Source organism: Peromyscus leucopus, chromosome X (genome assembly GCF_004664715.2).
Source record: "Peromyscus leucopus breed LL Stock chromosome X, UCI_PerLeu_2.1, whole genome shotgun sequence".
Taxonomy (NCBI): domain Eukaryota; kingdom Metazoa; phylum Chordata; class Mammalia; order Rodentia; family Cricetidae; genus Peromyscus; species Peromyscus leucopus.
In genome coordinates this window covers 117176747-117190154 of record NC_051083.1, presented here as the reverse complement: position 1 = coordinate 117190154, position 13408 = coordinate 117176747, and the positions used below count along the sequence as shown (strand labels likewise).

Below are 13408 nucleotides of genomic sequence, written 5' to 3'. Positions count from 1 at the left end.
CCTTTGGTTGTCATGCCACAGTCTGTCCATAAGGTGGCGCTCTGAGCACATATGATCTATAGCTTGTTTTTGCTCAGCCATAACAGAGCAGCAACTGAATGTAAACTTTTGTGAAATCAAATCCTTTTAGCTGGGAGTTAGTCCTTCTGCGACTTCCTTGCAAACCCTTACCACCGATCTAATGCCTAGGGCAAGAAAGAAAGTGAAGTCTCTAGCCACTCCCCTGCCTTAAATCAGAACCAGCAGTGTGAGGAATGCACAGGACCCGTTGGAGGAACTTTTAAAGAAAAGAGTTTTCTTCTGAGTATGAAACTTGTCGTATTCGCTGTTAGAAAGGACCCTTGCTGAGTCTGTTTCTTGGTGTACATGGCGAGGGGTTGGACCCGCTGATCTGCGAAGGCGCTTCCATCTCCAGCATTCTCCATTTGCATCCACTGATTGCTTTCCACTACTCGGTTGCTGCCTAAGCCAGTGCAGATTTAGGAAGAAAGGCTCACCCATTTTACGCTTGTTTGACTCTATTCCTCTTTTACAAGTGCTCTCTTTGCTTCAACTGTCCCAGGACAAGCATGCCCAGATGGCCTGCTTTAATTAGGTTCCTTTTCTCTTTAAGGCTTTTACACAGGTTTCCTCCTCCTCCCCCTCCAGGCCTTAACCAATCTGCCTGAAAGGGAGAAACATGTTCTCCTTTTCACTGCACAAATAGGGTTTTCTTAGTATCACGGCAGTCATTTTTGTGCTGAATAGATCCAAACAGGATGGGGGAAGAAGATACTGCAAGGCCGTGCTTAAAGGTAACACCTCTAACACCCCGCTAAATATACCCAGTCCAAAAAAGCATTCAATTGGGGAGGTAGGCATTTCTGTTCCTTTATTGCCGGAGGCATGTTAAAACTTCTGTGAAGAGGCAGTTGTGCAAAGAGGAGGACAGTTAATCACGTCGCAGATGAGTATTACTAACCAGATAACCCACTGTTCAAATCTCCCGAGGCTAATGGAGTATTCCTGTCCCTGCCATGCTCTGGGCAGTGTGTGGAGCAGATGAATTGGGGTTATGATGGCCCAGCCTCATTCAAAGATTGTCATGAACTGCATGCATCAGCGGCACCGAGGGAGCCCATGGAAGTGAAATGCTGAATGAATTCATTACCTGGAAACTCCAGAGACGCCCCTAACTGATTCCCTTTGGGCTTGACACTCAGAGCACACATGTCACGTAAAACACCCTGAGAATACATCATCTGCGCCCCTTTGTGGTAAAGCTGACAGAGGCAGGGAGGCACATCCACTTAAGTAAACACAGTAAATCTCTTTAAAGGTATTATTATAAAAGGGATGGTGATGTGAAACAATGGATAGGTTAAACAACTGTCCTGTGGCAATCATTTCACAATACATGTGTGTGTCTAAACATCACATGGTACATGGTAAACACATTCAAATTTTGTCAATTATGCCTTATACATGCTGAAAATCTTAAAATTAACTGTAAGTACAACTTGGTTTATTTTTAAACAATCAAATAGTTACAAAGATTCAGGAAGCTCGCAGTAGGGACTGAGGATAGAACACTGTAGCAAAACACCCCCTCATGTGGGCAAGGCTCTAGGGTTAGTTGTCGGTTCCACACAGAGAAGCAGTGGTCTATGGTATAAAATAAACGTGAGAAGGAAAGTTACAAAATACAGAAGCAGGTCATGCCTAGCATCTCCTTATTCTCACTGTTTTCTTTACATAGTTGAACAGTTATAGAATGTATAGAGTACAGGAGTTCTCCTTTGGGGGTGATGTAATCCCAGACCCCCAGTTATTACCTAAACAAATGATAGCACCGAGCCCTGCATAAATAGTCACCCCTCTAGATCCAAGGAGTCAACCAAACACAATCGGGAGATACAAGTAGAGGACAAGGCTGGGGTGTGGGTCTGCGGTAGAACACACGTGTCCTAAGCTGGATCTGTGACGGGACCGGGGAAAGAAAGGACACGCTGGTCAGTGGTAGAACACTTGCCTAGTATGCATGAGGCCCAGCACTGGGAAAAAAGGAGAGGGGTGGCCGTGGTGGCCCATGCCTCTAATCCCAGCACAGCACGCTGCAGGCAAAGGCGGGTGGATCTCAGTGAGCTCAAGGCTAGCCTGGTCTACACAGTGTGTTCCAGGACATCCAAGGCTATATAGTGAGACCTATATAGGCTATATAGGAGAGGAGAAATAAATATGGGGGGCTGCATTGTACTGAATATATTGAATATATACAGGTGTTTTTCTTGTCATGACTTCCTAAATAACATAAAAACTGTATTACAGTACGTATTACAAATAATGTTGAGATGATTTAAACTTTGTTCTGAAAGGCTAGAGAGAATCTACAGTCAGCCATACTGCTGGTCCCCAATGAAGTCGGTGTTCTATTTGATTGGGACTTTCTTTGACAAACTTTCTCTTTCCCTTCCTCTCTACAGATACAGCCAGAAGGCGGCAAGGAATGGGATGAAGAATCAGTTTAACCTCCATGAGCTGAAAATGAAGGGCCCTGAACCAGTGGTTAGCCAGATCATTGACAAGCTGAAGCACATTAACCAGGTATGTGGTGTAGCCAACAAAAGTGGAAATGCACAAGAAATCAATAAGAGGTAGATGATTTTCACTGCTGAAACAAATATTTAGGCATTTGGATAAGCAGCAATTATTCATTTTCTTCAATGATTTTTCTCTGGTCCTCATCTTTCACTCCATTTTTAAATTATTATGCTATTGCAGTATGAGAGAAATTGTAATGGTATGGCCTCCATGCCTGAATTCATAAAATAATTTTTTAAATGATACCATACTGACAACGAATTCTCATGTTCCTATTAATCATCTGCTGTGGCTGTGCAATAGTCTGTTGTCTAATCATCGTGATTGATAGACATTCTAATTGATTGCACTTTCATTTCATCATTGAGCTGTCTCTTTATCCATAGTGCTATCTCTCGATCATAGATTATTTTCTTAAAATACTGTGCTGTTGGGGTAAGAGATGAGCATATTTCAATGGCTATCTTCAAACTGCTTTCCAATGAGAATATATCAGTCTTCATTTCCACCAGCAAGATATCAGAGGTCCAGTTTCACTACACCTTTGCCAAATTCTGACTCTCTCTTCTCGTTTTCTTCACCTGTACACATAGTTTTTTGCCCCCTCTTGTGAGGAGTTTAGCAACCAGACACAAATAGAAGTTAGTTATGCCATCTGCTTGTGATTGCTTTGTGGCCATGTTTTTTTTCAAAAAGCCACCAGAAAGGCTACCATATGCCACAGTGACAGTGTTCCTATGCCATGCCATGCTTCATGAATGGGAGGGCCCAGGCACTTGGCTACTACTATTGGGAAGAATTGAATGTGACTAAAATGTTTATGCAAGGGCAGAAGTTTCTGCAGGAAGATGCTGGCCTGATTTTATTTTTGGTGTGAAAGTTAGTGAATTCAGGCCATTCTGAAAACAGTGTTGCAAGGGCTTTCTACTAGTGACGTGTTTCCCTCGGATTGCACTGTGAGGCACCGGGGCACACTTGGGTGGAACTCCTCCAGAGCCTCCGAAAGGGTTCTGAGCTCAGTGAGCACTTAATAAATGCTTACTACTGCTGCTGAGCCCGTGGCCGAAGCAGTGTGATTATTTACAAATGTGTCTCAGAGGGTCCCATGGCAAAGACAATGTGATACCTAGGAGCAGTGGTAGTATTGATTTTTGGACTGTCTATATTGATCCCAGCTAACTGTATCTGGGTGAGAACACTCAACCATTTGGATTCCTGCATTGGTAAGAGCAAAATTTCAGAGACCATCACTGTGCCTCTAATCCTGAGTCAACAGACTTTAAGGACTACATCGTATGTGTTAACCCAGGTCCTAAGGACTTCTGAGATGGAAAAGAAATGTTAATATTCTGTTTTTACAGCCTCCCTGGGAAGGGAGCCCAAGCAGAAACATCTCAAGAAAGTAAAGTGTGATGAAGAGCCTAGAGAGATGCTGCTCATTATTTTGGAGTGACATGGGAGAAATGTAGGGTGAACTAGGCTGGGGAGAAGAGTCCTGGGGGGGACAAATGTTAAGAGCTGCCAGAACCCATGTGTAAAGTTGGAAGAAGTAAAGAGGGATAGTTATAAGGAATACCAAAGACCTGTGGATAGAAACCACCTGAAAAAAAGGAAAAGTTGAAAAGATGCAGGCTTAAATATGATCTAGCAGTCACCAAAGGTATTTATAACAAGCCTTTTTGTAAAGGCTTCAGGTACAGTTAAAGAATATGGACTTGCATCCACACGGGTCTGAATTTAGTTGTGGATCTTTACCGTGTGTGTGTGTGTGTGTGTGTGTGTGTATTAATATATATGTGTGTGTGTGTGTGTGTATAAGTGTATATATATATATATATATATATATATATATAATTTTATAATATATAACCTTAGGCAAATCAGTGCTTTCATTCTCCCATCAGTAGAATGATGGCTGTCTAAAGCACATGGCTATCTAAAGCACATATGTGTGTACATAAGAGAACACACATACATGTACATACACATATGCATATATAGAATTGTATGTGTATACCAGGCCCTTATTAAATGGTAGTTATGGAGATGCTGTTCAGGCTTTTCCCTGTAGGCAGGACTTAACTTTGAAAGGGAGCTTTAGTACTTCAGCCACTGAGTTTTATGTGAGGGCAGATTCCTTTATTACTTCCTTTCTTGTCTCTCTCACATTTTTTCCTTTCATCTAACTTTCAGCCACAAAAGCACAAACTAATCCGTGGGGAGGTAGAGGTAAACACAGTCGGAAGAGCGAGTTCGCCGTCGGCATGCCTTTCTTCTCCCTCTACGCATAAATTAGTGTGTGGACATTTTCCGTTTGTGTCCAAATACCGTTGAGCAATCGATTGTCCTTGGTAGACCAGGTTTGCCTGGTAGCCTTGGGCTGCCTCCAGACACCCACACTAACTTTCTTTTATTCTCACCTTTGTTACTTTACATGCACAAAACACCACATCTTTTCCAACGGCTAAACCTCACCTTTGTTTGGCCATTGTTCATGTGAAAGTGAGGTTCTTTGAGGAAATGACAAAGGAGAAAGTTTTGATTAGGATGATAAGGATGATAATACTGATTATGTGTTAGATTTCTACAGCATATAACCTTATTTTAATCATTGCATATTCTCCAGACTAGTTGTTTAGCATGGAAATCCAACCTGGAATTGTATGAGAGAGATATACTCTCACAGAACCATTCTTTTCAAGAATTTATTACCCTTAAACATTTTATCATCGTCACCAAGTGATAAATGTTTATCCCTTTTTTATAGCAGAGAAACTGAGGCAGGGAGCCATTAGAGGCTGTGAAGGCATGCTGCCAAAATATCTATTGAGTATACTTGAAAATTCAATCAATTATCCAGATGTTGTTTCTTATATACTGCCAAACATCTGGATTCACTGAATGCCTCACTAAATTGGTCTAAACTTTTGGCAGTGGGGAGGCAGAATCAAGTTAACTTGCCTGTGTTCACATGTGAGTGGCGAATCCAGGTAATGTTACTTTCCATAATATGTGTCTAGAAATACAGACATATCTTCCTATCTGTGCTTGTGTGTCTATCCTTTGAACTACACCATTTATGAGCACATCCCAAAATAGCTCAACTTTCTTCCCCAGAAATTCTCAGCTGCCTCCTTTCAGGTTTCTGTTGATAGCACTGGAAATAATATACCCACTAGGGGAATAAAGTAACATTATTTCTACATTGACAGTCCCGGGATGGGTCCAGGGTCAGTCCCGGGCCTGTTTCCGGGGAAGCTGTGCAGGTGTGTAATATGTTCCTTCCTTCTAAGCCACAGTTCATGTGTAACATTCCCACAATGGAAAATGAGGTCCTTTTTATTTCCTTTTCAGTTTCTAATTTGTGTGAGGATTTATTGTTTTCTGTTAGGAGAGAAATTAAACCCTTCTTGGTTCTCAGTGTTAGTTCTGGAATTTACTAGACCATATTGCTTTTTAAAAAAGAAAATAAAAAAACAACTTTTGTTTCTGTTTGTGTTCATCTGCTCCAGGCTCTTGTGTGCAGAGAAGACTCCAGAAATACCAAGAATGATCATAATACCTACCTACTTAGATGAGGCTATGGGCCACTTATCCTCTAACTTAGTTATGTTGGTAGCATTTTCTCTGTTTAAGTGTATTTATTAGTTACAGCTAATTTTGCTGTTTGTAAACTACCATAGAAGTTATTGTCCCCAAGGAGAAACTGGCCATTTATTGTGTTCCCCATTTCAGTAAAGGTTCAAATGAAATTCCAGAAATTGTTTTCCTGCCTGTTGTAAAGAGTTGAGGCCAGAGCAGTCAATACCTGCCCATTTGGTGTCAAGAGTTTCTCATTCAAAGTAGGATAAAGTCTCATCTGTTTAGGAGGGCTGAAATGCCTGCTGAATGGCGGGGGAGTGGACGAGATAGCCTCTTAAGATTCCTTCCAGCCGTGTGATTTTGTGATTTGTGACTCAAGGTCAGGCTTTAACCCAGCACCCTCTTGTGAACAAGTCCTGTGACTTTATTCTCTGCTCTGCACTCTTTTTATAACACCCTGTTCCCAGGTCACCCCTTTCCACTTTGTAACCTCTCAGCTTTTCAGAGCATGTCCCCTTCCCACCAGCCTTCCAACCCAGGCAGATGGAACTTCAACTTGCCCTCCCCTATCCAGTTGTCTGTTCTTCTGCCTTCTTTTCATACGGCTATAAAACATTCACTGGTAAAAACCATTTTGGCATTTATCGCTCCTACTACGTATCCATTCCCCAGGGCCAGATATTTGACCTGTCTTTGAATCAAGCTAACCATGTAACTCTATCTAAATGATAATTCAGCCATACATTTGCATGGCACAAATCAGTTTGTAGATACTCTCTCATGAACATTAGATAAACTGATGACATTGGCTCTGAGAGGAAAGCGAGATGGGTAGTGTTACTCACATTTACCAGAAGAAGTAATTGTAATGTTCTAATGAGACCCAAACTCCAAGGCTACTGGGTTCATTCTCTGTTCTTTCCTTCTATTTCTCTTATGAAGAGAAGAAGAAAAACAGGATATTATTAGGATCCATGTATAAAAGATGTATAGGAATACAGATATCTAAGGTCCCTTAATTTGTGTTTTAACAATTTTTAAGGACCAAATATAGTCATTTCTATAGTCTAAGGCTTTAAAGTCTTCAACAAAGAAAGACTAAGAATGTTTTTCAGAATCCTAATTGGCACAACCATTAGAAAACTACCTACCAAATTCATGATGTACAAATGAAGGTGCTTTGGACCATGGATTTGAGTTAGTTTTTTGTGAGCTATCTCGAATTCATAGACAATGTTAAATGTCCAAATAAAAATGTAAAAATGTACAGTAGACAATGAAATATCTCTCTTGCTATCTCTTTCTCGAAACAGTGGCAAACTATTTTTCAGATGCTTGACAGACAATGGAACAATGAAGACACTTGTTTTCTAGATAGAATGTTGAAATTTTAATAAGTGAATCTGTAAAGTTGTTGAGTAACAAAGAGGATACATGGTGCATTCATTAGCATGCAGTTTTTCAGATCTTTGAGTTGGATCTTAGTCATGGTAGAAACACACACACTAAGTAACTTTTTCTTAGTCTTCTCATGAGAACCAGTGAATGCTGTAAAACACTGACCTGGTCCAGCCTTTCTGAAACTAATTGTTTCTAGGTTTTAAAGAAAAAGGTTTTTGAAAATCAAATTTAAATAAAAGACCTTCCCCAAATGGAGCTATGTCCCAATGTCTAGGATACTTTTTTACTTGTGAACAGTGTTTCAGAACCATAGTAGCTTCCATTTCCATACAGAGCCAGAGGGGGTGGGGGAGGAGGGAGAGACAGAGATCTGCAAAAGCCAATGAAATGACTTCTCAGCCACAAAAGGACAGTGTAAATTAGTCTTTAAATATCAACCCCTAGACTCTGTGGAGCTAAACATTATTTCACAAAGGAAGAGGAATTAGCTGATACATTCCAAAGCACATTTATCATTAACAAAATCTTTTGTCGTTCTTCTTAATAGCTTGAAATATAATTACAATGTCTGGTGGCTTTTGGGGAGCATGTGTTTTTAATAACTTAATTACTATTTACAATTTAATAACATTGCACCAAGAATAATTCTCAAATATTTCCGACTGAATTTCTTGAAAAGGAACTATTTTCTATATTTAGAATATACACCATAAATTGGGTCATGTATTTCAGTCTTTGCATGAATGGTGTGCATCATCGTTTTGGTATCACTATCATGATAATCTTGATTGAGCAATGGAGGGATATACATTTTTTTTCAGTACTATTGTTCGTTTTATGCATCACTTTTATCCTGCGAGGAAAAGTCACGAGGCAAAACAAAACCCACTATGAGAGTTTTATTAGGAGAAGGGATGGGGCAGAAAAGAATGTGATCAGGCCTGTTTGAAAGACATGTGCAGAGACAGGGGAGGGTCATGCGATCTGCCTTTTATGGACTACCCCCATGCATGCGCATATGGGCCCATGTGGCTATGCCACACCACACATGTGTGCTCATAGATTACGTGATCACACTGCGTGCAAATTATGTGACCAGGTAGCATACAGATTACTTAGGACTTACAGCCCCAGAAATGACTAGTTGTCTCAACAGGGCATGCATGGTCATGGAGGTGTGGTTAGAATTCCTATCAACTATATTTTACTGTATTCCATTTTCTATAGATTTTAATTTATTTTATTTATTGTTGTTGTGTATGTATACTGTAGTTTGCTCCAAAGTCTTATTCAGTATAAATATGGATGCACATAAACAAGCATGATTTTTTGTGCAGTATGTCATGGCAGGAGGTCCTACTTAAGCAGTTTATCTTTGAAACAAAAAGCAATGTGGCACAAGGCATGAACTTGCTAATTATCTCTTATGGACATTAACTAGGTTTCTTCATAGCAAGTACACCTCATTACCCATTACCCTCACTCATTAACCCATGGAATAGTTACCATACTGAGTGGAGGCAGTCTCTGCAGAGATCACTGAACCAAAACCAGGCAGAGCCCCCAGGACCTACAGAGGCTGACTCAAGGCCACATCCAGAATCAGTCCTCCTGACACTCTCATCCCTTGGCTCTCAACTCCTCTTTCTTCCTCGGCACTTTAACAATTCAAGGTTTTCCTCCTTCTAGAATGACAAACTTAACATCCTATTAGTCAGTGTGTTTAAATGTCAAATAACTCAGTTATTTTAAGCTAGTGCATTCAGATGCTGGTCCTTAGTCAATGTGGGAGCCTCCTGGTGTTATTTCAACCACAGAAATACTAGGTATAAAGTTCTTCTTAGATACTGGTCTTCTGAATAGAAAGATAAAAAGTCTCAGGCTGCTCGTGAAATTCTTGAACGTTTAATCCAATGTGAACACTACCTGAATATACTGAATATGTGCAATGCACAAGGAAGTCACTGAATGTGCACCAATCCTTTTCAGCAACCTCCTAAACTTAACTGCTGGTAAAAATGGAGAGCATGTAAGAGAATGGGAGTGGCAATGCCAACTGAATGCCATGTTCTAGTGCTAATGAGCTAAAGAGTCTTCTTTGAACCTGATGACCAACACTTCCAACATTTCCTTGCCATGCCACTAGAATTCTGACAAAATCCAGTGGAAGAGGAGTGCTGAGCCCTCTTGTCTTGGACTGTCTTTTCCACAGAGAGCACACAATCCCAACCCTGGAGACAGTCCCATGTTAATTGTCCCAACCGGATATCTGGCGGTAGTCAGATGGTCAGGTAGTCAGCATGCCCACAGTGACTTGTTTTGTTTTTAGTTTTTGAGTCAGGGTCTTTCCCATGGTTATTTGAGTCTGAATCTTCAATTTTAGATGCATTTGACACATGACCAGAAATGGAGCCACATTCTATATGGGCTCATTGTTGCTATTTAGCATAGGTAAAGTGATGATAAAGTCAACTCTGTATCTCTAATTATAGGATCTTCTTAGGAAGCAAGCACAGTGATTTTGCATAGCAACTGAAAAGTGCAGTTTCTCAACCAGACTCCCATCTAATATCCAAAGTGAAAATTACAGCATTGTTTAATTCATTGGATTTCAGTTGGTAATAGAGTTTTAAAGTGTAATCTCTTTTTCTTTTTAATAAATTGATCTAGATACTTTCTCATAACCCATATTTTTCAATTGTTATTTCCCCCAAACATTGTGTAGTATGGGTGAGTCTGTGACAAGATGAAAAAAAATGAAAAGCTAAAATACTGTGAGAAAATTGAGAATATAGCACTAGCATTCTTTGGAGTAAAGATTCAGGCTTTGGAGCCAAATAGATCTGTGCTCAATTACCAGATAGGTCCTTGGATAAATTATTTAACTTTTCATTGTTCATGTTTCCTAGTACCTGAGAAATGGGTATACTATCATCTGTCCTGAATGCTCAATGTATAAACATGAGATACAATGTGCACATGTCATAGGCATCATAAATTATAGCTATTCTTTCCTTTCCTCTTATTATAGTATGAAGTGTTAGCAGAAGGGAAAGTGCAGGATCACCACTAAGTGTCTGAATCTTTGTGCACGATTGGAAGCCTACGTCTTTTCTAGTTTGGAATATTTCCATGATCTTAAAATTCTAAACACAATAATTTGAATTCTAAAGATTCTTGGGGAAATGTATCTAACCAAACTTCAACAGATTTTTTTAACTGTTGAAAATTTAGTTTGGCTCAAAGTGCTTGAATAGAAAATGAGGATGATAAATTAAATATACGTGGTGGTGGTGGTGGTGGTGGTGGTGTGTGTGTGTGTGTTTAGGTCAAGTTCTTTAGATGTTCCCCAAGTTTGAACTCTGCCCTAAATTAGATGCTCTATTAATAGGCAAACTGCCCTTGGAGTCCAGCTTAGTGATCTTAGCACATAATCCAGAAGTCTCATTTTGATCTGCAGCCCATTAGGACCTTTCATGGAATGGTGGTATCAAGTAGAAAGACTTCAGAGCTAGAAAGTTCATGGAGAGTTAATCTGCATTCCTTTTGCATTTTGTTCTCTGGTGGGAGATGTTGAGAAGGTCCTATATTTAAAATGCGGCTGCCATGAGATCCTTACTGGCAGATGTCTTCCAGGAGGTATTTAGAATGATTTGGAAAAGCATATAATATGTCTATGAGTATGTGCGCAGTCCACATGCCAGCCGAGCAGAAAGAATTCACAAGGCTTGGGCCTACTGAGCTTTCTTAAGACACGAGCACTCTCAGCTGTTGGGGCGATGTCACAGATCCTGGGAACACTGCTTGAGGCCTAAATTCCCAGAGCTCTATTTTGAATTGCAGAGATGCTCTGTTTTGCATTGCAGAGCTTAGAGCAGGCCAGACCCATTCCATGGGCTCTACCTTCAAAGAACTATGGAATTTGTTAACTACAGACAGAGACTAGTGACCACATGTTGTCAGGGAAAAGGAAAGCTGCCCCCCTGCTGCCTGAGTCTTTGTCCCTGCCTGGGATACCATGGAAAATGGTGAAGGAATCCAGACTCATTAATGAGCTAATACAAAAGATTAAGCCAAGCTAGAGGCAGTTTGTTATCCCTGCATATAGATTCTTCAAGGCAGTGGAAAGCTGAAAGATGTCCAGCTCAGAATCCAGTGGTGTTAATGCTTTTGTTCTCCAAACACAAGTAGAGAGAGGATTAAGTGTATGGGATACAATTCTCTTATTGCTGATTACTTTTTTATTTATGTTGGTTTCTGGACTATTGTGTTGCAAATTGGTCCATCAATACTTGTGATCTGGTAACTTCCAGTGCAAATGATGGTTGAACCTACAGGTTTTCACTCTAAGAAGCTGAAATTCAACACAGAAATGAGCTTCTCCTTGGGTGCATGGCCTCTGTTCTTGTCTGTCATTCTTGGAAGTCACTTAAGCAATAATCATTTCTGTGACACCTTTTAAAAATCAACCTCCTAAGGCAGAACATCACGTAAAATATAGTCATATGTACATATATGGCCTCACATTAGGAGTTATTTAATTTATTGGGCATTTGTGATTTATATGTGGCTAAGTTTGATTGGCTAAGTATGTATGTTGATAAGGAGATAGAGAATCCACTCTACCTACACATCTGTTACCACATGTGGATATATCATCACCATTTGGATCCATTTATCCAATGCTGAGCAGCTATTTACCCAGCACTATGAACAAGTACACATGGAGAATACTTGAACATGATCCCTTTTGAGGTGGCTAATGAGACATACCTACATTACTACTATTCTAGCCTTATATTAGTGTTATAAGAGAAGCGTAAATGAAGTCCTGCTAGCCCAGAAAAAGAAGGATTAATTCCTACTGAGAGAATTAGACAGGACTTCAAAAATAGGCAGCCTTTAAGCCAGGCTTTGAAAGATGAGGAGAATTTTGGCAGCTAATGATTTCAAAAAAGGATCTTCCCGGCAGAGGAATGTGGTGTGAGCAGGGGCTCAAAGACATGAAAGTCTATCAATAGACATGTGGCTGGAGAGCTGAGGCCACGGCTGGAGAAGAAGAGGAGCTGGGGAGTGAAAGATGACACTGCAAGGTGGTTAAAATGCCAAGGGCTGTAGATGGCATAATTAGGAATCTAAGGTTTATGCCTTTGGCAGTGAGAGCCACTGAAGGGATAAGAACATGAGAAGGATATGGTCAGAGATCAATGTTTTATAATGTTCACTCCAAGGGTAGCTTGAAGAGACAGGGGTTAGAGGTCAGAAATTGGAGGCAAGCAATCCAGCTAATCTTGTAAGAGTTTCCAAAAAGCAGTGAAGCCTGCCATTAAAATTCATTAAACCTTCCTTTCTACTGCCTGATGGAACAGCATAGGGGCGGGAACTGCTTCCTTTCTACTTCCTGATGGAACAGCATAGGGGGGCGGGAACTGCTTCCTTTCTACTTCCTGATGGAACTGCTTCCTTTCTACTGCCTGATGGAACAGCATAGGGGCAGGAACTGCTTCCTTTCTACTTCCTGATGGAACAGCATAGGGGGCGGGAACTGCTTCCTTTCTACTTCCTGATGGAACAGCATAGGGGCGGGAACTGCTTCCTTTCTACTTCCTGATGGAACAGCATAGGGGCGGGAACTGCTTCCTTTCTACTTCCTGATGGAATAGGATAGGGGGCGGGAACTGCTTCCTTTCTACTGCCTGATGGAACAGCATAGGAGGCGGGAACTGCTTCATCCCTGATGTTGGCCTGGTCACCTTTTACCTGTTAGCCAGGACATAAGAAGGACAGTAATAGGCAGTGCTTTGAGTCTCAGAAGAATGTAATACGTTATAACCCACTCAAAACA

General features: G+C 40.7%; 1 protein-coding gene across 1 annotated transcript in view; it reads left to right on the top strand.

The window, feature by feature from the left end:
- Gpc3 (glypican 3) overlaps window positions 1-13408 on the top strand; it is a 340901-nt gene that overhangs the window by 248115 nt on the left and 79378 nt on the right. The window contains exon 6 of the mRNA XM_028887089.2: window positions 2463-2583. Within this exon, the coding sequence (XP_028742922.1) occupies window positions 2463-2583 (121 nt within the window). The remainder of the gene's footprint in view (window positions 1-2462; window positions 2584-13408) is intronic.